Raw genomic sequence first — 26539 nt, forward strand, 5'->3', positions numbered from 1 at the left:
TGCCATCTCCTGCTTGACCACATCCAGTTTACCTTGATTCGTGGAACTAACATTCCAGGTTCCTATGCAATGTTGTTCTTTATAGCAGTAGACTTTACTTTCCCCACCAGATATGCCCACAACTGGGCATTGTCCCACTTTGGTACAGTCACTCCATTCTTTCTGGAGCTATTTGTAATTGTCCTTCAGTGTTCCCCAGTAGGATATTGGACATCTTCTGACCTGGAGTGTTCATCTTCCAGTGTCATATCTTTTTGCCTTTTCATACTGCCATGGGGTTCTCCAGGCAAGAATGCTAGAATGGATCGCCATTTCCTTCACCAGTGGACCACGTTTGTCAGACTCTTCGTTAAGAGCTGTCTGTTTTGTGTGGCCCTGCACAGCATGGCTCAGAGCTTCAGTGAGTGACACGAGCCCCTTCTCCACGGCAAAATCGCGATACATGAAGGGACAACAACTATATACCTATCAATAGTTACTTTAAATATAAATGGCTAAATGCTTCATTCAAAAGACTACAGTGGGTGAATGATATGAAAAACAAGATCTATATGTATGCTGCCTACAGGGGACTCACTTCAGATCTAAACATACACACCGACTAAAAGAGAAGGGATGGGAAAAGCTGTCCCATGCAAAGGGAAATCAAAAGAAAGATGGAGTAGAAATACTTATATCAGACAAAGGAGACTTTAAAGCAAAGACAAGGGATAAAGAAGGACATTACATAATGATCAAGGGATCAATTCAGCAAGATGTAACAGTTGTAAATATACATGCTCTCAACATAGGAGAACCTAAATACCTAAAGCAAACATTAACAGTCATAAAGGGATAAATTGACAGTCATGCAATAATAGTAGGGCACTTTAACACCATTTACATCAATGTACAGGTCATCCAGATAGAAAATCAACAAAGAGACACTGGCCTTAAATGGTGTATTAAACCATAGACATATATATATATATATATATGAAATATCAATTAATTTAAGAAAACTGATACCACATCAAGCATCTTTTCTGACCACAACACTATGAGAACAGAAATCAACTTTGAGGAAAAAAACCCTGCAAATCCTACAAACGTGCAGAAGCTATGGAATATGCTACTAAACAACAAGTGGGTGTGTGATGAAATTCAAGATTAATTAAAGAAATAGTTGGAGACACACCAAAAAATAAAAAAGAAATACAACTATCCAAAAATCTATGGGCTGCAAAAAAAAAAGTTTTAAGAGGGTAGTTTAGAAGCACAAATCTCAAATAAACAATCTAATTTCCACCTAAAGGAACTAGAAAAAGAAGAACAAATGATACCCAAAGTTAGTGGAAGGAAAGAAATAATAAAGATCAGAGCAGAAGACTATTAGAGACATTTTAAAAATAGAAAAGATCCATGAAAGCAAAAGCTGTTTCTTTGAAAGAAAAAAGAACAAACAAACCCAAAGTTATTAGAAGGAAAGAAATCATAAAGATCAGAACAGAAGAAAAACAAAGACTTTAAAAAAAAAAATAGGAAAGGTCAATGAAAGCAAAAGCTGTTTCTTTGAAAGATATACTGTGTTCACGGATTGAAAGAATTAATATTGCTAAAATGAGCATACTACCCAAGGCAACCTACAGATGAAAAGTTATCCCTGTCAAAATGACAATTGCATTTTTCACAGAACTAGAACAAATAATTCTAAAATTTGTTTGGAAATATAAATGATTCTGACTAGCCAAAACTTTCTTGAGAAAGAACAAATCTGGAGTTATCATGCTGCCTGATTTCAAGCTTTACTACAAAGCTGCAGTCATCAAAGCAATATAGTACTGGCACAAAAATAGACACACAGATTAATGAAACTATTCTGAGAGGATTCAGAAGAGAACTCACACTTTAACGGGCAACTAATGGAACAACAGACTGGTTCCAAACAGGAAAAAGAGTATGTCAAGGCTGTATATTGTCACCCTGCTTATTTAACTTATATGCAGAGTACATCATGAGAAATGCTGGACTGGAAGAAGCACAAGCTGGAATCAAGATTGCAGGGAGAAATATTGATAACCTCAGATATGCAGATGACACCACCCTTATGGCAGAGAGTGAAGAGGAACTAAAAAGCCTCTTGATGAAAGTGAAAGAGGAGAGTGAAAAAGTTGGCTTAAAGCTCAACATTCAGAAAACTAAGATCATGGCATCTGGTCCCATTACTTCATGGAAAATAGATGGGGAAACAGTGGAAGCAGTGTCAGACTTTATTTTTTTGGGCTCCAAAATCACTGCGGATGGTGATTGCAGCCATGAAATTAAAAGACACTTACCCCTTGGAAGGAAAGTTATGACCAAGCTAGACAGCATATTAAAAAGCAGAGATATTACTTTGCCAACAAAGGTCCGTCTAGTCAAGGCTATGATTTTTCCAGTGGTAATGTATGGATATGAGAATTGGGCTATAAAGAAAGCTGAGCACTGAAGAATTGATGCTTTTGAACTGTGGTGTTGGAGAAGACTCTTGAGAGTCCCTTGGATGGCAAGGAGATCCAACCAGTCCATCCTAAAGGAGACCAGTCCTGGGTGTTCATTGGAAGGACTGATGCTAAAGCTGAAACTCCAATACTTTGGCAGCCTCATGCAAAGAGTTGACTCATTGGAAAAGGCCCTGATGCTGGGAGGGATTTGGGGCAGGAGGAGAAGGGGACGACAGAGGATGAGATGGCTGGATGGCATCACCGACTCGATGGACATGAGTTTGAGTATTTGAGTAAACTCTGGGAGTTGGTGATGGACAGGGAGGCCTGGTGTGCTGCGATTCATGGGGTCGCAAAGAGTAGGACATGACTGAGCAACTGAATTGAACTGAACTGAATCTGTGATAAAGGAGGCAAGAATATACAATGACAAAAGACCTCTCTTCAGGAAGTAGTGTAGGGACAAATGGACAGTTACATGAAAAATAATCAAACTGGCCTACTGTCTCACAGCATGCATGAAATTAAATTGCAAACAGATTAAAGACTTAAATGTAAGACCTGAAACCATAAAACATCAAGAACAACAGTACTCTCTTTGACATAGGTCTTAATAACATTTTTTAATATGTCTCCTCAGGGAAGAAAAACAAAATAAAAAATAAACAGATGGGACTATCTCAAACTAAAAAGCTTTTTCACAGTGAGGGAAACAAAACAAAAAGTAGCCTAGTAAATTGGAGAAGATATTTGCAAATGATTCATCTGTTAAAGGGTTAATATCCAAACTATACAAAAATTCAGACAACTCAACATTAAAAACAAACTTGCTGTTGCTCTGTCGCTAAGTCGTGTCTGACTCTTTGAGATCCCATGGACAGCAGCACATCCTTCACTATCTCCTGAAATTTGCTCAAACTCATGTCCATTGAGTCGGTGATGCCATGCAACCCTCTCATTCTCTATCGTCCCCTTCCCCTGCCCTCAATCTTTCTCAGTATTGGGATCTTTTCCAATGAGTTGACTCTTCACATCAGGTGGCCAAAGTATTGGAAACTTAACATCAGTCCTTCCAATGAATATTCATGGTTGGTTTTCTGTAGGATTGACTGGTTTTGATCTTTCAGTCCAAGGGGCTCTCAAGAATGTTCTCCAGCACCACAGTTCAAACACAATTCCTCTGTGCTCAACCTTCTTTATGGTCCAACTCTCACATCCATACATGACTACTGGAAAAACTATAGCTTTGACTATACAGACCTTTGTCAGTAAAGTGGTATCTCTGCTTTTTAATACACTGTCTAGGTTTGTCATAGCTTTTCTTCCAAGGAGCAAGAATCTTTTAATTAATGACTTCAGTCAATTTCTGCAGTGATTTTGGAGCCCAAGAAAATAAAGTTTTTCACTGTTTCCCCATCTGTTTGCCATGCAGTGATGGGACCAGCTGCCATGGTCTTAGTTTTTTTTAATGTTGAGTTTTAAACCAGCTTTTTTACTTTCTTCTTTCACCTTCATCAAGAAGCTCCTTTGCTTTCTGCCATTAGAGTGGTATTACCTGCATATCTGAGGTTATTGATATTTCTCCCAGCAATCTTGATTCCAGCTTGTGATTCTTCCAGCACTTCGCGTGATGTACTCTGTATATAAGTTAAACAAGCAGGGTGACAATATACAGGCTTGATGTACTCCTTTCCCAATTTGAAACCAGTCCGATGTTCCATGTCCTATTCTAATCGTTGCTTCTTGAACTGCATACAGCTTTCTCAGGAGGCAGGTGAAGTGGTCTGGTATTCCCGTCTCTTTAAGAATTTTCTGCAGTTTGTTGTGATCTACACAGTCAAAGGCTTTAGTGCAGTCAATGAAATAGAAGTAGATGTCATTTTCACCATAGGAGATTAGAATGAAAAAGTAGGAAGTCAAGAGATACCTGGAGTAACAGGCAAGTTTGACCTTGGAGTACAAAATGAAGCAGGGCAAAGGCTAACAGAGCTTTACTGAGAGAGCATACTGGTCATAACAAAAAACAAGTAATCTTACTTTAAAATGGGCAGAGGCTCTAAATAGACATTTTTCCAAGAAGACACACAGATGGCTGACAGGCTCATGAAAAGATGCTCAACATCACTAATCATCAGGGAAATGCAAATCAAAATCAGAATGAGATATCACCTCACACCTGTCAGAAAGACTACTATCAAAAAGATAACAAATAGCAAGTGTTGGTGAGGATGTGGAGAAAAAGAAAACCTCATGCACTGTTGGTAGGAATGTAAATTGGTACAACCACTATGGAGTATCCTCAAAAATTAAAAATAGAAGTACCACATAATCCAGCAATTCTACTCTTGAATATTTATCCAAAGAGAAAACAAAGACAATTATCAAAGATATATATGCACCCTTATGTTCATTGTAAGTGAAGTGAAGTGAAAGTTCCTCAGTCATGTCTGACTCTTTGCAAACCCATGGACTATACAGTCCATGGAATTCTCCAGGCCAGAATACTGGAATAGGTTGCCTTTCCCTTCCCCAGGGGATCTTCCCAACCCAGGGATCGAACCCAAATCTCCCACATTGTGGGAAGATTCTTTACCAGCTGAGCCACAAGGGAAGCCCAAGAATACTGGAGTGGGTAGCCTATCCCTTCTCCAGTGGATCTTCCCAACCCAGGAATTGAACCAGGGTTCTGCATTGCAGGTGGATTCTTTACCAACTGAGCTATCATGGAAGCCCACGTTCATCATAGTATTACTTATAATAACCAAGATATGGATGCAACCTAAATGCTCATTAATAGATAAATAGCTAAAGAGGATGTGATGCATATACATAATGGGCTATATAACTCAGCCATAATCAAGAATGAAATTGTGTCATTTGCAGAGATGTGGATGGACCTGGAGACTGTCATACAGAGTGAAGTGATTCAGAAAGAGGAAAACAAACATTGTTTATTAACACATATTTGTGGAATCTAGAAAAGTAGTATAGATAAACTTATTTGCAAAGGAGAAATAGATATACAGACCTAGAGAACAAATATATATAAAGAACAAATATGTATATATCAAGGGGAGATGAATTGGCAGATTGAGATTCACATCTATACACTAGAACTAGAATGTGTGTGTTAGTTGCTCAGTCATGTCTGATTCTTTGCAATCCCATGGACTCTAGCCCACCAGACTCCTCTGTCCATGTAATTCTCCAGGCAAGAATACTGGAGTGAGTAGACATTTCCTTCTCCAGGGGATCCTTCTGACCAAGGGATCGAACCCAGGTCTCCTGCATTGCAGGCAGAATCTTTACTCTCTGAACTACAGGGAAGTCCCATGGCTCATACAAGAAAGTCCCATACATATACTACTATGTATAAAATAGATAATTAATGAGAACCTACTATATAGCACAGGAAACTCTACTCAGTGCTCCATGGTGATTTAAGTAGGAAGGAAATCCTACAAAGAGGGGATGTATGTATATTTATGGCTGATTCATTTTGTTGTTGCTTAACACAACAGTGTAAGCAACTATATTTCAATAAAAAGAAATTAAAAAATAAAATGGGAAGTCTCTGAATACATGTTTTCCAAAAAAGACACACAGATGGTCAGGAGGAACATGAAAAGATGCTCTACATCACTAACCAGCAGGGAAATGAAAATCAAAATCACAGTGAGATATCACCTCATACCTGTTAGAATGACTATTATCAAAGACAACAGGAGTTGCTTGTATATTTTTGAGATTAATCCTTTGTCTGTTGCTTCATTTGCTACTATTTTCTCCCAATCTGAGGGCTGTCTTTTCACCTTGCTTATAGTTTCCTTTGTTGTGCAAAAGCTTTTAAGTTTAATTAGGTCCCATTTGTTTATTTTTGCTTTTATTTCCAATATTCTGGGAGGTGGGTCATAGAACCCCAATGTCCATTGCAGCACTGTTTATAATAGCCAGGACATGGAAGCAATCTAGATGCCCATCAGCAGACGAATGGATAAGGAAGCTATGGTACATATACACAATGGAATATTACTCAGCCATTAAAAAGAACTCATTTGAATCCGTTCTAATGAGATGGATGAAACTGGAGCCCATTATACAGAGTGAAGTAAGCCAGAAAGATAAAGACCAATACAGTATACTAACACATATATATGGAATTTAGAAAGATGGTAACGATAACCCTATATGCAAAACAGAAAAAGAAGCACAGAAGTACAGAACAGAATTTTGGACTCTGTGGGAGAAGGTGAGGGTGGGATGTTTCAAGAGAACAGCATCGAAACATGTATATTATCTAGGGTGAAACAGATCACTAGCCCAGGCTGGATGCATGAGACAAGTGCTCGGGCCTGGTGTACTGGGAAGACCCAGAGGAATCGGGTGGAGAGGGAGGTGGGAGGGGGGATCAGGATGGGGAATACGTGTAACTCCATGGCTGATTCATGTCAATGTATGACAAAAACCACTACAATATTGTAAAGTAATTAGCCTCCAACTAATAAAAATAAATGAAAAAAAAAAAAAAAAGACAACAAATAACAAGTGCTGGTGAGGACATGGAGAAAAGGAAAACCTCATGCACTGTTGGTAGAAATGTAAACGTAACATAGTGTAGGTTATGGAGAGTCCTCAAAAAAAGAGTATGGAGAGCTCTCAAAAATTAAAAATTAAAGTACCATATAATCCAACAATTCACTCTTGAATATTTATCCAAACAAAACAAAAATACTAATTAGAAAAGATATGTGCACCCCTATGTTCATTATAGCATTATTTATAATAACCAAGATGTGGAAGCAACCTAAATATATATATACATATATACATATATGTGTGTGTTATATGCATTATGCATACATATATATATGAATATTAACCTTAAAAATGAATGAAGTCTTGCCATTTGTAACAACATGCATGGACCTAGAGAGTATTATGCTACATGAAATGTCAGATGGAAAAAGATAAGTACTGTATGATTTTACTTATATGTGGAATCTAAAGAACAAAACAAATGAACAAATATAGCAAAACAGAAACATCATTATAGATACAGAGAACAAACAGGTGGTTGCCAGAGGTGCAGTGAGTGGAGGAGGAAAGAAATAGGTGAGGTAGATTAGATTAAGGGGTCCAGTTGAAACTCCAGCTGAAAAACAAATGAGTCATGGGTATGAAATGTACAGTGTGGGTAATATAGTCAGTAACTGTAATATCTCTATGTGGTGGCATATCATTACTACTCATTGTGATCATCATTTTGAAATGCATAGAAATATTGAATCACTATGTTGTGTAATGAGAAACAACGTAGTGTTGTAGGTCAATTATACTTCAAAAACAAGTGAACAAATTGACAAAAAAAAAGATCAATTTATGGTTATCAGAGGTGGGTGTATTGGGGCGGGGGGTGGATGAAGGCAGTCAAAAAGGTACAAACTTTCAGTTATAAGATAAATTGGTTCTAGGGATGCAATGTACAACACGATAGATATAATTAACACTGCTGTGTATTATGTATGTTAAGAAAGTACATCCTAACAGTTCTTATCATAAGAAAATCTTGTTTCTATTTCTTTAATTTTGTATCTATATAAGATTATGAATGCTCACCAAACTTGTGGTAATCCTTTCTTGATATATGTAAGCCAACTTATTATACTATACACCTTAATTGTATACAGTACATGCATGCTTGATCACTTTAGGTATGTCCACCTCTTTGTGATGCTACAGACTGTAACCTGCCAGGCTCCTCTGTCCATGGGATTCTTCAAGCAAGAATACTGGAGTGGGTTGCCCTGTCCTCCTCGAGGGGATCTCCCCAATCCAGGGATCAAGCCTGAGTCTTACATCTCCTGCATTGGTAGGAGGGTTCTTTACCACTAGCACCACCCAGGTAGCCCAACTGTATACAGCACTGTATATCAATTATATCTCAATAAAACTGGAGGGAAAAAATAAATTTCTTTAAAATATAATTGATTGGTTGAAAACAATAAGAATGTAATGTAGGGTTTATAACTCACCAGGTAGCAAAACTCATTAGGTGGCATCACTGACTCAAGAGTTTAAGGAAACTCTGGGAAACAGTGAAGAACTGGGAAGCCCGGAGTTCTGTGGCCCATGGGGTCACAAAAAGTCGGACATGACTGAGCTACTGAACAACAACAAGGTGGTAAAAGGCATACCAACAACAACACAATGAATAGGGAAATAGGAAGTATTTTGTAAAGTTTTATGTAATACATAAAACAGTGTAATGGTATCTTAGGTCTTCCCAGGTGGCTGAGTGGTAAACAATCTCCCTGCCAATGCAGGAAACAGAGAAGATATGGGTTTGATCCCTGGGATGGGAAAATCCCCTGGAGGAGGAAATGGCAACCCACTCCAGGGTTCTTGCCTGGAGAATTCCATGGACAGAGAAGCCTGGCAGGCTATAGTCCATAGAGTCACAAAGGGTTGGACACAACTGAGCAACTGTTCACACATGGTATCTGAAGGAAGGCTGTGATTAGTTAAAGACACATATTAAAAAAACACTACAGCAATCTTTAAAAACAAAGAAGCATAGCTAGTGAACCACAGTGGAGCCAAAGCAGAATTTTTAAAAATAATTAACTTACAGGAAGACGAAAAAGTATAAATGGGACAAAAAGAAAAATGCTAAGATGGTAGATTTATATACAACTGAATTGATAATCATATTCAGTGTAAATAGTCAAAACCAGAATGTGTAAACATTTTATTTAAAGGGCCAGACAGTAAATATTTTAGGCTTTTGTGGGTCATACAATCAATGTCACAGGTGGTCAATGCATAAAAGTAGTGTAGACAATATGTAAATGAATGATTACAATTGTCGGGATGTAATTTGCTGACTTCTAATTCCAACAATTCCAATTTGCTGACAATTCCAACAAAAGACAGAAAATTTCAGTCTAGATGAGAAATCAAATTCCAACATTATGCTCTAACCATTTAAAAGACAAATTCCACAGGGTTTACCTGGTAGCTCAGATGGTAAAGAATCTGCCTGCAATGCAGGAGTCCAGGTTCAATCTATGGGTCAGGAAAATTCCCTGGAGGAGGAAATGGCAACCCACTTTGATATTCTTGCCTGGAGAATTCCCTGGATGGGCTATATAGTCCATGGGTTTGCAAAGAGTTGGATATGACTGAGCAACTAACACACCAGTTGCAGAAAAGTGAAAAGATATATGCCATATATGCATGAAAAGATATATGCCATACAAACATGAATCACAAGAAAGCTGGGTTAGTTATTTTAGTAACAAGTTTAACTTAATAAGAAGTAACATTATCAGGCATAAAGAAGGGCATTTCATAATGATGAAAAGGTAATGCATAAAAAAGTTATGACAATCCTAAATGTTCTGATGCCCACCAACACAGCATCAAAATAAATGAGGCCAAAACTAACAGGAATGAATGGAAAAATAGAGAAATCCATTACTAACTAGAATTTTGAACACATGTTTCTCAGTAACTGAAAGAACAAGGAGGGTGACATTACCAAGTTGGAGGGTAAAAAGGTTCCAATGCTCATCTTCTCCTGTGAAACCAATAAAGAAATAACTTCAAACTTATGAATATACCTCAGGACTACAAAGAACCATCAACAAAAACCCTGCAGAGCTCAAAAATTGAGGATAGACACATAGAAAAGTATAGCACTCATTATACCTGCATTACCCCCTCTCCTATTTCAGAGCATCTCATAGCCAAGAGGGATCCCCTTAGAGGCATTTTACCCCATGAGATAAAGAAGAGAGGCAAATTCCAGCAAATCTCACCTTGTGGGCATTTGCAGCCTTTGATTCTGAGCACTCTACATTCTTTATCAACACTGATACTAGTTGTTGATGCTGCCCGAAGTTCCTGCCACTGCATCTCTTCCCAGGGACTGGAACTGTTGCTGAAGTGATACCTGCCCTCAGGGGCCCAGTTGCCTCTGTGCCTGCCTCTCCAGGATCAGGAAGCTATAACACCTCACCGTATATGGAAATGAAGCTGCTTTTGCTCTGTGGCCCCCCCCCACTCCCCGCCTCTGTCCATGCTTTGTCCCACTATTACTACTCCAGTCACTGCTGCTCTGAGCATGAATAAAATGAGAAGTTCAACAATGAGATAGAAATCATGAAAAGAATCAAATAAATTCTGATGCTGAAAAATGCAATTAACAAAATGAAGAATGCAATAGAGAGCTTCAACAACAAGCTCAATCAGGCAAAAGAAAGAATTTGTAAACTTGAAGACAGATCTGTTGATACTATCCAGTCAGAGAAAAAAGAATTTAGAATTAAAAAGAGTAAAGAAAATTTACATAAATTATGAGGCACCATCAAATAAAACAATAGATGCTTCTGGGAGTCTCAGAAGGATAAAAGAGAAAGAGACAGAAAACTTTTAAAAAAAATAATGGCTAAAAACTTTGTAAATATGGGAGGAGATGTGGCTAACTGGAGACATGAAGTTCAATAGTCAAAGAGTTTCAACCCAAAGAGATCTTCACTGGGACACAGTGAATCAAGGTCTCAAAATCAAAGACAAAGAGAATTTTGAAAGCAGGAAAAGGAAAAAGACTCATCACAAACAAGGAAATCCCAAAAAGGCTATCAGCAAATTTCTAAGGAGAAATCTTGCAGTCCAGGAGAGAATGGGATATTCAAAGTGACCAAGAAAAAAATCTGTCAACGAAGTATACTTTACTCAGCAAAGTTGTCCTTCAGAAATGAAAGAGAGGAAAAGACTTTCCCAGGAAATTATTTAAAAATTATTAACACATCTGAAGAAAAAGGTAGACAGCAGTGAAATAATAGTAGGGAACTTTGTTACTGCACTTTCAACAACAAATAGATCATCTAGACAGAAAATCAATATGAAAATAATGTATTTAAACTAAACTTTATTCCAAATGGACATATACAGAGCATTCCATCCAGCAGCAGGCGAATATACTCTTTTCAAACCCACCTGAAACATATCCCAGGATAAATCATACTATAGTTCACAAAACAAGATTCAATAAATTTTAATATATTGAAATCATATCAAGTATCTTTTCTGAACACAATGGTATAAAACTAGAAATCAATAGCAGCAGGAAAGCTGGGAAATTCACAAATATGTGGAAATTAAATGAATAACTAATGGGTCAAAAAAGAAATCAAAAGAGAAATTCAAAAATATCTTGAGGAAAAACAAAAATGGAAACACAACATAATAAACTTTGGAGATGCAGCAAAAGTAGTCCCAAGTGGGAAGTTTGCAATAACAAATATTTAATCAAGAAAAAGTAAGATCATAAATAGAAAAGTTAAACTTACATCCCAAGAAATTAAAAAAGGAAGAAAAAGCTAAACCCAAAGTTAGCAAAGTAAAGATCAGAGCAGAAATTAATAAATTAGAGACTAGAATGACAATGGAAAAGACCAACAAAAACTAAGAGCTGTGTTTTTTGAAAAGAAAAACAAAATTGACAAACCTTTAGCCAGGCTAAGAAAAAAAGGATGATTCAAGTTAATAACATTATAAATGAAAGAAGAGACGTTACAACTGACACCACAGAAATACAAAGAACTGTAAGAAACTAGTAAGAACAATTATATGCCAACAAATGAGAAAACTTAGAAAAAATGAATACATTCCTAGAAAAATACAGTTTACCAAGATAGAAGCTTGAAGTAATAGAAAAGCCAATCAGATCAATAATGTACAATGAGATTGAACTTGTAATGAAAAATCTCCCAACAAATAAAAGCTCAGGATGAGATGACTTCACTGGTGAGTTCTAAAGAATAATTACTACCAATCCTTCTCAAACTTCCAAAAAATTGAAGAGAAAGGAATACTTGCAAATTCATTTTGTGAGGTCAGCACTACGCTGATACTAAAGCCAGAAGAATAATACAAGAAGATAAAATTACAGACCAATATCTCTGATGAACTGAGATACAAAATTCTCAACAAAATGTTAGCAAACTAAGTTCAAGAGCATAGTAAAAGGACCATAGACTATGATCAAGTGGGAGTCATTCCTAATATGCAAGAATGGTTTAACTTAATGCAAGCAATAAGTATGATACATCACATTAACAGAATGAAAAATTAATATAGTGTAATCATTTCAATAGATGCAGGAAATGTTCTTGACAAAATTCAACATCTTTTTGTGATAAAAACTCTCAACAAATTAGGTATATAAGGGATGTTCCTCAACATAATAAAGGCCACATCAAGGCCACAGCTAACATCATACTCAATAGTGAAAGATTAAAAATCACTTCTCTATGATTAGGTACCATTCAAGAATATCCACTCTGATTTCTAGTCAACAGTGCTAGAAGTTCTAGCCAGAGCAATTAGGCAAGAGTAAAGAATAATAGGCATCCATACTCGAAAGGAATAAGTAAAATCATCTCTGCTTTCAGGTGACAAGTCCTTACATACTGAAAATCCTAAAGATACCACCAAAAACTGATAGATCTAATATATTCAATAAATAAAATTGGCAAATTTGCAGGATACAAAATCAACATATAGGAATCAGCTGTGCTTCTATACACCAACAACAAACTATTTGAAAGAGAAATTAATAAAGCAAGCTCACTTAATAGTACCAAAAACAATAAAACCCTTAAGAATAAATTTAATCAAGAAGTACACTGAAAACTATACAACACTGATGAAAGACTGAAAACAACACAAAACAAATGGAACAGTATCCTGTGTTCTTGGATTGGAATAATTAATACTGTGAAAATATCCATACTACCAAAGGCAAGATATGGATTCAACACAATATCTATCAAAATTTCAATGATTTTTTTTTCATAGAAATAGTTAAAAACTATCCTAAAATTGGTATGGAACTACAAAAGACCCCATATATCTGAGGCAATTCTGAGAAAGAATAACAAAGCTGGAAGTATCATACTTCTTGATTTCAAACTACATCGCAAAGCTAGTTATCAAAACAGTATGGTACTGGCATAGAAGTTGGCACATAGACCAGTGGAACAGAATAGAGAGCCCAGTTATAAGCCCACTTATGTACACTCAATTTTTGGCAAGAGCATTAAGAACACATACAGGAAAATGAAGTGTCTTCAATAAATGGTGCTGAGAAAGTTGGATATCCAAATGCAAAAAACTATAACTGGACACCTATCTTACACCACTCAAAAAAATTAACTTGAAATGAATAAAAGACTGCAATGTAAGGCCTGAAACCATAAAACCCTGAGAAGAAAACATAGGGGCAAATATCCTTGGCGTTAGATTCAGTAATGATTTTTTCATAAAACACTATAAACACAAGCAACATAAACAAGAACAAACAAGTGGAACTACATCAAACTACAGAGCCTCTGCACAGCAAAGGAAACAATCTATAAATTGAAAATACAAACTAGATGGAGAGAAAATATTCCCAAACCACATATCTGTAAGTGGTTAATATCTAAAATATATAAATAAATCATACAACACAAAAAGGAGAGTGAAGAAATAAGAGAGAGAAAAGGCTGGCTTAAAACGGAATTCGTGTAACTCTATGGCTGATTCATATCAATGTATGACAAAACCCACTGAAAAATAAAAATTAAAAAAAAAAAAAAAAAAGAGCTAAGATTATGGTATATGGTTCCACTGCTTCAAGGCAAATAGAAAGGGGAAAAGTGGATGCAGTGACAGATTTCATTTTCTTGGGCTCTGAAATCACTGCAGACAGTGACTGCAGCCATGAAATTAAAAGGCACTTGCTCCTTGGAAGGAAAGCTATGATAAAACTAGACAGCATATTAAAAAGCAGACATAATTTTGTCGACAAAGGTCTGCATAGTCAAAACTATGGTTTTTCCAGCAGTCATGCATGAATGTGAGAGTTGGACCGTAAACAAGGCTGAGCACTGAAGAAGTGATGGTTTTGAATTGTGGTGTGGGAGAGGACTCTTGAGAGTCCCTTGGACTGCAAGGAAATCCAACCAGTCAAAATTGATACTGAATATTCAATTGAAAGACTGATGCTAAAGTTGAAGCTTCAATAGTTTGGCGACTTGATGCAGAGTCAACTCATTGGAAAAGACCCTGACACTGGGAAGGATTGAAGGCAAAAGGAGAAGGGGACAGCAGAGGATGAGAAGGTTAGATAGCATCACTGACTCAATGGATGTGAATTTGAGCAAGTTCTGGGTGATAGTGAAGGACACGGGAGCTTGCTGTGCTGCAGTGTATGGGGTCACAAATTATTGGGCATAACTTTACAACAGAATAACAACATACAACACAATATTAAAAAAGCAAATAATCCAATTTAAAAATGGGAAAATAAGCTAGACATTTTTCCAAAGAATACATATGAATGGCCAATAGATATGTGAAAGTCTGCTCAACTTAATTAGTTATGCCTGTGTGTGTGCTAACTTACTTCAGTCACGTCTGACTCTTTGTGACCCCATGAATGATAGCCTACCAGGCTCCCTTGTCTATGGGATTCTCCAGGCAAGAATACTTCAGTGGGTTGCCATGACCTCCTCAACTAATCATGAGAGAAATGCAAAAATAAAAATCACAATGAAATATCATCTTACACCTGTTAAAATGACTATTTTCTAAAAGAGAATAAATAATAAATGTTGGCAAGAATTGCAGAAAAGAGAACACTTATACACTGTTGGTGGGAATGTAAATTGGTACAATCATTATGGAAAACAGTATGGCAGTTCCTCAAAGAAAATTGACTACTATATGGTCCAGCAATCCTACTCCTAGGTATATATATCCAAAGGAATTGAAACTAGCATCTCAAAGAGATATCTACCCATGTTCACTGCAGCATTATAAACTATAGTCAAGATATGGAAGCAATATATAATTCAGCCATAAAAGAGAAGGGTAATCCTGTCATTTGTAACAATGTGGATTAATGTGGAGGGCATTATGTCAAGTGAAATAATCAGACAAAAAAAAAGTAAATATTGTATGATATCACTTAAATGTGGTATTTTTTAAAGTCAATTTTATAGAAACAGAATAGAAAGGTTGTTACCAGAATCTGAGGTAGGGAGAAATAAAGTAGGTAAATTAAAGGGCCCACATTTTTAATTATAAGAAGAATAAGTTCTAGATATCTCATGTATATCATGGTGACTATAGTTAATAACACAGTACTGTATACTTGAAAGTTGCTGAGAGTAGATCTTAATTACTTTCATTACATAAACAAAAGTGAGATGATGTAGTGTTAATTAATTTGATACTAGTAACATTTCACAATGCATGTGTGTATCAAATCATCACATCATACATTTTAAATACATAAAATTATTCTTGTCAATCTTTCCTCAGTTTAAAAAAACCAAGTAGGCAGAAAGTCAGAAAGTATGTAGAAAAGCTGAATAACACTACTGAGCAACATGACCTAATTGAAGTTACAGTGAAACATACATCATTGCAGAATAAGCATTCTTTTTAAGAGTTTATGGAATGTTAACCAAGATAGGCCACATTCTTGGCCATAAGACACACCTTAACATATATAAAAGAATAAAAAGTATACAATGTCTGCTCTTGGATGACAGTGAAATTAAACTAGCAATTAATGAAAGAAAGACAATTAGAGAACCTCCAAATACATGGAGATTAAATGACATACTTCTAAATAACACATGGGTCAAAGAAGAAATCTCAAGTGAAATTTAAAAATATTTTAAACTAAATGAAAATGAAAATGCTAGTTATCAAGTTTTGTGGAATACAGTGAAAGCAGTACTTAGAAGGATACTTATGTCATTAAATATATTTTAATAGGAAAGAAGAAAAATCTAAAATAGATCATCTAAGTTTCCACCTTAGCAAAATAGAAGAAAGAAGAACGAACTAAGTCAAAAGCAAGCAGAAAAAGTCTTCAGGTTCAAGATGGTGGAGTAGAAGGATGTATGCTCATCTCCTTTTTCAAGAGCACCAAAATCACAACTAGCTGTTGACCAACCATTGACAGGAGTCTGCTGGAAAAAGTCAAATCCCATACCCATCGGGTAGACGACCCACAAACTGGGGAACAGTATTACCAAAGAAACTCCCCCACTGTTGTGAAGGTTTTGTCAGGCTTCCTAGCCTTGGAATCCAAAAATGGACTGGGAATCCTAGGGAATCCCAGGGAATCTGGCCTTGAAGGCCAATGGGATTTGATTACAGGACTTCCACAGGACTGGAGGAAATAGAGACTCCAGTCTTAGAGGGTACAAAGAAAATTTTGTCCTCACCAACACCCAGAGGAAAAGAGCAGTGACCCCATAGAAGACTGAACTTAAACTACCTGCTAGTGTTGGAGGGTCTCCTATGGAGGCATGTGTAGGCTGGGGCTCATCTCAGGGACAGAGGAACTGGTAGCAGCACCCCTGGAAGATCCCCCTTGGTGTAAACCCTCTCGGAGGTCACCATTAACCCTACCATAGAGCCTGTAGACTCCAAGGCTGGGTCACCCCAGGCGGACCAACTAACAGAGAGGGACAATCTCACCCATCAGCAGATAATTTGATTAAAATCTTTACTGGGCAAGGCCCTGCCTACCAGAGTAAGATTTAGTTTTTTCCCATCCTGTCCCTCCCATCAAGAAGCTTATAGAAACTTCTTAGCCTCATCCACCAGCGGGTACATAGAAGAAGCCAGAAAAACCACAATACCACAGTGGCTAGAACAAAAACCACATTACAGAAAGTTAATCAGGATGAAAAAGCAGAGTTGTGTTCCAGACGAAGGAGCAAGACAAAACCCCAGGAAAACAACAAAATGAAGTGGAGATAGGCAATCTTTCAGAAAAGAATTCAGAATAATGATAGTGAAGATGATCCAGGATCAAGGAAATAGAATGGAGAAGATGCAAGAAATGTTTACCAGAGACCTAGAAGAACTAAAAACAAACAGACTGAGATGAACAATACACTAGAATGAATAATAGCAGAATCACTAAGACAGAAGAAGGGATAAGTGACTTGGAGGACAGAATGGTAGAAATCACTTGACAAAGTAGAATATAGAAAAAAGAATGAAAAAAAATCAAGATAGCCTAAGAGACCTTTGAGACAACATTAAATGCACCAACATTCACATTATATGGGTCCCAGAAGGAGAAGAGAGAGAGAAAGGACCTGGGAAAATATCTAAAGCGATAATAGCTGAATACATCCATAACATGGGAAAGGATATAGTCAACCAAGCCCAGAAAGCGCAGAGAGTCCCAAGCAGGGTAAACCAAGGAGGAACAGTCCAAGACACACAGTAATTAAACTAACAAAAATTAAAGACAAAGATAAAATATTAAAAGCAACAAGTGAAAAGTGACAAATCACATACAAGGGGATCCCATCAGGTTAACAGCTGATTTCTCAACAGAAACTCTACAACTCTACAACTCTACAGAAGGGAATGGCATGATATATTTAAAGTGATGAAAGAGAAGAACCTGCAACCAAGAAACTCTACCCAGCAAGACTCATTCAGATTTGACGGAGAAATCAAAAGCTTTCCAGACAAGCAAAGGTTAAGGGAATTCAGCACCACCAAACCAGCTTTACAACAAATGTTAAGGGAACTTCTCTAGGCAGGAAACATAAGAGAAGGAAAAGACCTACAGAAAATAAGCCCAAAACAATTAAGAAAATGGTAATAGGGTCATGCATGTCGATAACTACCTTAACTGTAAATAGATTAAATGCACCAACCAAAAGATACAGACTCGCTGGGCAGATGAAAGCATGTGCATGTATGCACTTCCACTTAACACATCAGTCTACTTGACCCCCCAAATTGTATGTAATTATTTTATATTGTTAGGTTAATCATGTTCCCATTATGATTTGCAATTGTGATTCTCTTTTTTGTCAGGCTATTGATTGTGAAAACTGATAATCATCTACTACTGTGATTATGTAACTGTTACTCACTTAACACCATCATATGATTGATCAACAGAAAATAATAGAATTCTATATCACCAAAACACAGACAAAAACATTACAAAAAAGAAAGAAAATTACATGCCAGTATATCTCAAGAGCATAGTGTAAAAATTCTCGACAATATCTTAGCAAATAAAATTCAACACTGTATAAAGAGAATTGTACACCTTGATCAAGTGGAATTTATCCAGATATGCAAGGCTAGTTCAGCATTCAAAAATCAATTATGTAATCCATCACATCAATAGATTTAAAAAGAAAAATCACATGATCATGTTAATAAATGCAGAATAAGCATTTGACAAAAATGCACCCATTCATCATAAAAACTCTCAGTAAACTAGGAATATAGGGGAAATCCCTCAATTTGATAAAGAATATCTATCCCAAAACCCTACACTTAACATCACACTTAACGGTAAGAAACTGTAAGCTTTCCCATTAGGATCAAGAATAAGGCAAGACTGCCCCACTCCCCACTCCTTTTCAACATTATACTGAAAGTACTAGCTAAAGATGAGAAAAGGGTGGGGAAGAACATACAGATTGAGAAGGAAAAATTATAACTGTTCACAGATGACATGACAGTCTATGTAGATAATCTGAAGGAATCAACAGCAAAAAATCCTGAAATTTGTAAATGATTATAGCAAGGCTGTAAGATAGAAGATTAATATATCAATACAAAAGTCCATTGCTTTCCTATATATCAGCAATAGACAAGCAAAACTTGAAATTAAAATCTTAATGCAATTTACATTAGCACCCCCAAAACTTAAATGCTTTGGTATAATCTACCAAATATGTATAAGATTTGTATGAGGAAAACTGCAAAACTCTGGAGAAGAAAATTTTAAAACTAAATAGAAAGATATTCAATGTTCATGGATAGGAAAACTCAATATTGTCAAGATGTTAGTTCTTTCAGGCTTGATCTATATATTCAATGCAATCCCAGTAAAAATCACAGCAAGTTATTTTGTGGATATGAACAGGTTAATTCTAAAGTTTATATGGAGAGACAAAAGACCCAGAGCACCCAACACGGTATTGGAGAACAAAACTGGAAGACTGATACTACTGCAAGAAGACTTATAAAGCTACAGTAATCAAGACATGTGGTATTGGCAGAAGCACAGATGAATAAAACAGAATAGAGTGTGTAGGAATATATCCCTGTTGATATTGTGAGTTGATCTTTGACACAGAAGAAAAGGCAATGCAATGAGTTAAAGATAGTCTTTTCAACAAATGGTGATGGTACATACAACTGGACGTTCACATGAAAAAAAATAATCTAGACACAGACCTTAAATCCTTCACAAAAATTAATCCGAAATGTATCATAAAAATAAGCATAAAACAAAACAATGCAACTCCTAGAAAATAACAAGAGAGAAAACCTAGATGACATTGGGTATGGCACTTGCTCTTTACATGTAACATCAAAGGCAGAACTCACAAAATAAATAACCAACAACCAGAGCTTCATTAAAATTAAAAATGTCTGCTTTGTGAAAATCACTGTCAAGAGAATAAAAAGACAAGCCATAGACTGAGAGAAATTACTTGTAAAAGATGCATCTTGTAAAGAACTATTATCTAAAATACATGAATAATTTGTAAAACAATAAGAAAAGAAACAACCTGATTTAAAAATATGCCAAATACCTTAACATCTCACCAAAGAAGATACACAGATAAAAAATCAAACATATGACAAAATGCTCCATATCATATGTCATTACATAATTGCAAATTAAAACAATAAGATATCACTATATACCTATTTTAAAAGCCAAAAGTCAGAACACTGATATTGAATGCTGACAAGGATGTGGAACAATAGGAACTCTTATTTATTTATGATGGGAATGCAAAATGGTACATCTGCTTCGGAAGATAGCTTAGCAGTTTCTTACAAAATTAAATATACTCTCATCATAGAGCTCACTAATTACAGTCAGTGGCATTTACCCCAGTTAGTTGAAACCTTGTGTCCACACAAAAACCTACACATGAATGTTTATAGACATGTTATTAATAATTGCCAAAACTTGGAGGTAACCGATATGTCTTTCAGTCAGCCAGTTAGTCAGTTCATTCACTCAGTCGTGTCCGACTCTTTGCGACCCCATGAATCGCAGCACACCAGGCTCCCTGTCCATCACCAACTCCCAGAGTTTACTCAAACTCATGCCCATTGAGTCGGTGATGCCATCCAATCATCTCATCCTCTGTCGTCCCCTTCTCCTCCTGCCCCCAATCCCTCCCAGCATCAGGGACTTTTCCAATGAGTCAGCTCTTTGCATGAGGTGGCCAAAGTATTGGAGTTTCAGCTTCACCATCAGTCCTTCCAATGTCTTTCAGTAGGTGAATGGATAAGCAAACTGGAACATCTAGACAATGGAACAATGTACAGAACTAAGTAAATAAACTATCAAGCCAAGAAAAGACCTGGAGAAACCTTAAATGCATGCTACTAAATGAAAGAAGCTAATCTGAAAAGGCAGCAGAGTGTATGATTCCAACTATATAATACTACAGAAAAAGCAAAACTATGGAGACAGTTGAAAAGAATCAGTGATTGCTATGGACTGAGGAGATGCATAGGTACAGCATAGAATTTTAGGGCAGTGAAAATGTTCTGAATGATAGTACAATGATAAATATGTGTTATTATACTTTTGTTCAAGCATGTAGTTATAAGCAGCCAAGAGTGAATCCTAATGTAAACTATGGACTTTAGGTAATTATGCGTCAATGTAGGTTCATCAGTTGTAACAAGAGTAGCTTTCTGGTAGGAGATGTTAGTAATGGAGTAACTCACGTGTGAGAAAGGTAGTCAGTATAGGACACTTCTTCATGCTTCTCTTAATTTTGCTGTTAACATGAATCCAAAAAAACCTATACCTTATATAATACTTATAATAACAATGACGGTTTTACCCCCTAACATGGGAAACAATGCAATGATACTCACTTTCACTCTTATGTTTAGCACTTGGTTAGAAATCCTAGTAAGCTTGTTGTTGTTCAGTCACCAAGTCATATCTGACTCTTCGCAGCCCCATGGACTGCAGCATGCTGGGCTTCCCTGTCCTCACCATCTCCCAGAGTTTGCCCAAATTCAGGTCCATTGAATCGGTGATGCCATCCAACCATTTCATCCTCTGTTGCCCTCTTCTCCTAGCAAGTACAATAAGGCAATAAAAAGAAACAAAAGGGATATAGTTTTGATAAGTATTAGTTAAGTTCTATTTATGGATGACATAGTTAGGTTCATAAAATAAGGAATCAATCTACAAAAATCCTACTGGAGTGAATAAGCAAATTAGAAATGTTTCAGAATAAAATTTCAATAAACAAATATACATTGTATTTTCATATATTAGCAGTGGATTACTAGGAATTAAACTTTTTAAAATATCATTTATATCACCATTCAAATATGAAATATTTAGACATAAAATTAAAACATATAGAACACTCCTGAGAAAAATTAAAGAAAATTTAAGTAAGTGGATAAAAAAGAGGTCATATTCATGTATTGGAAGACTCAGGATGTTAAGATGCATTTTCTGCCTAAATCAATTTATAGGTTCAACAGGAAATTCAACCAAAATTCTAGTAGGTTTTAAAAATAAAATTGACAAGTTGATTCTAAAAGTTACATGAATAAATAAAGGAACTAGGATAGATAAAATGATTTTGCTAAAAAAAAAAAAAAAGAACAAAGTTGGAGAACTTATTATATTTGATGTCAAATCTTACTAATTATAGTGAAGAAAAGAAGCCAGGTGCAAAAGCGTATATACTAAAGGATTCCATTTATATTAAACTCTAGAAAAACTAATCTAGAGAGATAGATAACAAATTAATGGTTTCCTGAGGTCAGGGAGGGGTAGAAGGTAGTGATTAACTGGGAAAGGCCACAAGGAAACCTTCTAGGCAAGTAAAATGCCTTACATCTTGTCTATGGTGGTGGTCATATTGCTTTATACATTTGACAAAACTCATTGGCCCATACTTAAAATGTGTGTGTTTTATCATAATAAATTATACTCCAATGAAAACTATCTTTAAAAATATTATCTTTTTTAGAAGATTTCCTCCATGATTTGTAAATCGACTTGGATCTGAAGCTTTTCTCTCAAACTCTAAGAAAAGCCTCCAGCTTTCTTCCCACTTCTGGACACCTTCAAAGAGTTCTTTGTGAACCTCATAGTAGTTTCTTAACCGCACGATCTCGGCATCATGGAGCTGGAGCAGGTTTTCTGTGTAGTCCTCGGAGTAGCAGGCGGCGAACGCCCGCCTCTGCCCCTGGCTGTAGAAACACTTGTCCCAGTGCTGCGCCACCTCCACTCGGATTGCCTCGATCACCTTCTTCATGTTTTGCATTTTCAGTTCTTCCAACTGATCCACTTCTAACTGCAGTGCTTTCCGGACCTTGGCCTTCGACCCAGTCATAACCGTGGCCACAGCTTCTCTTTCTTCTGCAGGTATTTGCAACCTATCCCAGAGCTCTCGTATCTGAGCACGCAGCCCCTCACACACTGCTTCATTTTGTGATTTTCGCACTTCCAGCTGCTGGAGCAACTTCTGTAGTGTTGCAGTATTTTCCAGAGATAAACAGAAGGCTTCTTCATCTTCACACACCACGTCTCTTTCAAAGCTTGTGTCCGGAGTGTGCTCTAATTCCTCCATACACAGTATGATTTGTCTCTTTATGTTAACAAACTCCTCATGCCTAGATGCCTTTGTTTCCCTCAAAGTTGCCACATGTTGTCTAAACTGGTTCAGCTCTTCTAAGCTGGGAACTGAGGTGCTGTCGGTTTCAGAATGGGGCATGCAAAGAATTTCACACAGTTCTTGATCTTGTTCTCGAAGAATTTTCAGTTCTTGTTTTCTCTCCTTTTTCTGTTTTCTCCTCAGTACTACCTGAGTATGCAAATCCTTTTCTAGTTGCAAGATGGTTGTCTCTCCTTCTTCATGAAAAGGCTCAACATTTAACTCGCTGCACAGTGTTCGGTTCTTTTTGACAGACGGCTATGCTTTTGGTAAGTCTTTCCTTCAGGCTTTCCTCTTCAGCAATCATCATATCCAGGAGGTCCTTGATGTGCTTCTTTACAACCTCAGTTCTTTGTAACCGCTGGTCCTCTGGAATGCCAATCAATTCCCATATTTCCCGAAGGTGATTCAGGGCTTTCTGGAGACATAGTATGGACTCCTCTGCCAGCACCTCACTTCTCCTCATGACGGACGCTCCAAGCGGGCAGGCGTCGAGGCCTCCGACCTTCTCCACGCGGGCCGTCCTCTGCCAGCACCTCACTTCTCCTCATGACGGACGCTCCAAACGGGCAGGCGTCAAGGCCCCCGACCTTCTCCACGCGGGCCGTCCTCTGCCAGCACCTCACTTCTCCTCATGACGGACGCTCCAAGCGGGCAGGCGTCGAGGCCCCCGACCTTCTCCACGCGGGCCGATCGCAGAAACCCCAGCAAGCACCAGCGGCGTCCCTCCTAAAAGAGGAAAAGCAGAGAGCCAAACTCAAAAAAACACTCCCTAAGTTGGAAGAGGAGTTGAAAGCAAGAATTGAAATGTGGGAACAGGAGCATTCAAAGGCATTTGTGGTGAAAGGGCAGAAATTCATGGAGTACGTAACAGAACAGTGGGAGATGCACCGGCTGGAGAAGGAGAGGGCCAAGCAGGAACGACAACTAAAGAACAAGAAGCAGACAGAGACAGAGATGCTCTAGGCAGTACTCCGCGAACACCCAGCAAGCGGCGAGGACTGGCACCCAGCACTCCGGGCAAAGTGCGCAAGCTGAACACTACCACCATGTCCAATGCTACGGCCAACAGCAGCATTCGGCCTGTCTTTTCGGGGACAGTCTACCGCTCCCCTGTGTCTCGACTTCCACCTTCTGGCGGCAAGCCAGTCATCACTTCCACCTGTTCAGGGAAAAAAACGCCCCGTGCCGTCAAGCATGGAGCCAACAAGGAGAACCTGGAGCTCAATGGCAGCATCCTCAGCGGACAGCCTTCCTCCTGATGAAGATGTCTGTGTGTCAGAAGTTGGGATGGCCTGACTCACTGCCAAAGAGGTGACAGGGACGCTGGGAGCACCTTTGTTCAACTGTGTACAGTTTTGTCATGTGGGGTGATGTTGTGGTCAGCGGGGGGCCGGGGGTGTGTGTGTATGAACACACGTGCTTGTCTGAACTCTACTCTCTGGGTCCAGCTCCCCCATCCCGGCGCCCTGGTGCCTGAGTCCCTCCACCCTCTGCACTTGGTAGCCAAGTAGGGAGACTGTTTGCTTGGCTGGGCCATTCCTGTTCCTGTTGTGGAGACCTGGAACTTTGCACATGTCAGTACTGGGGAGTTGTTCCTGCCGTAATGTCCAGGATGAGGCTCCTTCTTTACCTACCCTATCGATCACTACTGCACTCCCCAAAGCACTATTATTTATTCTCCCTCTGCCTGCACCCCTACTACTGTCAGCACAGTAAATGGTTCTTGGAAGCTTAAAAAAAAATATTATCTTTTAAGATAGGCCTATGAAAGATAAAGAACTGATACACATTTACTTCAGATTCCCCCTAAATTCCTCTTCTTAATATTGGTCAAAAGGATTTGGTAATTTTGCCTCAATTTTATCATTGTCAAGTCATTATTGTTTTTACATTGTTATCTTTTTAAAGTCAACTAAGAAAGGAGTTTTCTTCAAAACAATAATGACAATAATTTAGACGGTTCTGTGTCCATATTACTTCAACAATCACCACAGTTTCTTTCATATCATGACTTCCCCATTTGTGAAGTCTTGTTTTATCTACTTGTTAGCTGGTTTATATTTTTTAAATAACTAATTTTCCAGAAAACATAGATGTGATATTTTTCCTGAATACATACGTAACTGAGAATTTATTTCAACCACCTTCATATGCAATGGCATCTTACCTTTTACATAGAATTATTGAATCTCAACTTTCCTTTAAAAATTCTGGATAGATTACTTCTAGTTTCTTCTGCTCTCTAACATGACAAAGAAATATGAGCCCACGTCGATTACTGTCAATATGGAGAAATTCTTCTTCCTTTGGTCCCAGACCTCCTGATGTTCCATATTTCTCAGGATGTTCGTTTTCACAGTCCTTTCCAATACTTCTTCCTCCTCTGATCTTGAATACTGATGTTCCTTCAGCCTCTGTTTCAGCTCTCTTTCCTTCTCACGCTGAGCCAAGGGTTACAAACTCAGTCAAGTTGACAAGTTAAAGCACTCAATAAGACAAATTATTTTCTTGGGAAATACAAATTTCCACCAGGAATTAAAGCAATATAAAGCCTTAAAAGACCAATAATTAAGGAACAGGTGGAGAAGATTGATGTAGAACTACTTCCAAAAATGGTGCAATGACCTGAATGCTTTACCAGTTCATGGAATGGAGGATTTATATGCCACATAAACTTTGAGAGAAAAAAGAAAAAGATGCAAAAGATCACAGTTTATTCTATCAATGTAGATAATTATTATACAAAAACACAATAAATAAAGTAACAAACCTAAATTACTTAATAGCACTATAAAATCAAGTCCAGTATACTATAGTAAAGGAATAATATGAGACAATGGGCATTACTCAAATAAGTAAATATGATTTAATAGGCAATAATACATTAATATGAACTTTCCTGGTGGCTCAGATGGTAAGGAATCTGCCTGCAGAGCAGGAGACCTCGGTTCAATCCCTGAGTCGGGAAGATCTCCTAGAGAAGGAAGTGGCTACCCACTCCAGTATTCTTGCCTGAAGAACTCCATGGACAGAGGAGCCTGGAGGGCTACAGTCCAGGGGGTCACACGCAAAGTCGGATGTGGCTGAGCACTAACACACACACAATACATTAATAAAATTTACTGCATCCTTAAGCAAAAGGAGAAAACCCTATGATAGATCTGAAAAGGCGAGAAAAATCTGCTTTCTCTTGGGATGCAGAAAATGACAAGGGAACACTGCTTCCCCTCATAAAAAATGGTTCAGGAAAAGCCAGATAAACTATAAGATTATCAGTCTACCTGAACCCATCAGTGA

General features: G+C 37.5%; 1 protein-coding gene and 1 pseudogene across 1 annotated transcript in view; one reads left to right on the forward strand and one right to left on the reverse strand.

Moving 5' to 3' along the window:
- The window catches only part of LOC136164029 (protein regulator of cytokinesis 1-like), a 146659-nt gene extending 122695 nt beyond the window's left edge, over positions 1 to 23964 (reverse strand). Inside the window, 3 exon segments of the mRNA XM_065928844.1 lie at positions 22514 to 23480; positions 23482 to 23690; positions 23861 to 23964. Of these exon segments, the coding sequence (XP_065784916.1) occupies positions 22514 to 23480; positions 23482 to 23690; positions 23861 to 23875 (1191 nt within the window). The 5' untranslated portion in view covers positions 23876 to 23964.
- A 4-nt stretch (positions 23965 to 23968) lies between these two features.
- Positions 23969 to 24501, forward strand: LOC136164030 (protein regulator of cytokinesis 1 pseudogene; annotated as a pseudogene).
- Positions 24502 to 26539: the final 2038 nt, after the last annotated feature.

Source organism: Muntiacus reevesi, chromosome 3 (genome assembly GCF_963930625.1).
Source record: "Muntiacus reevesi chromosome 3, mMunRee1.1, whole genome shotgun sequence".
Classification (NCBI taxonomy): domain Eukaryota; kingdom Metazoa; phylum Chordata; class Mammalia; order Artiodactyla; family Cervidae; genus Muntiacus; species Muntiacus reevesi.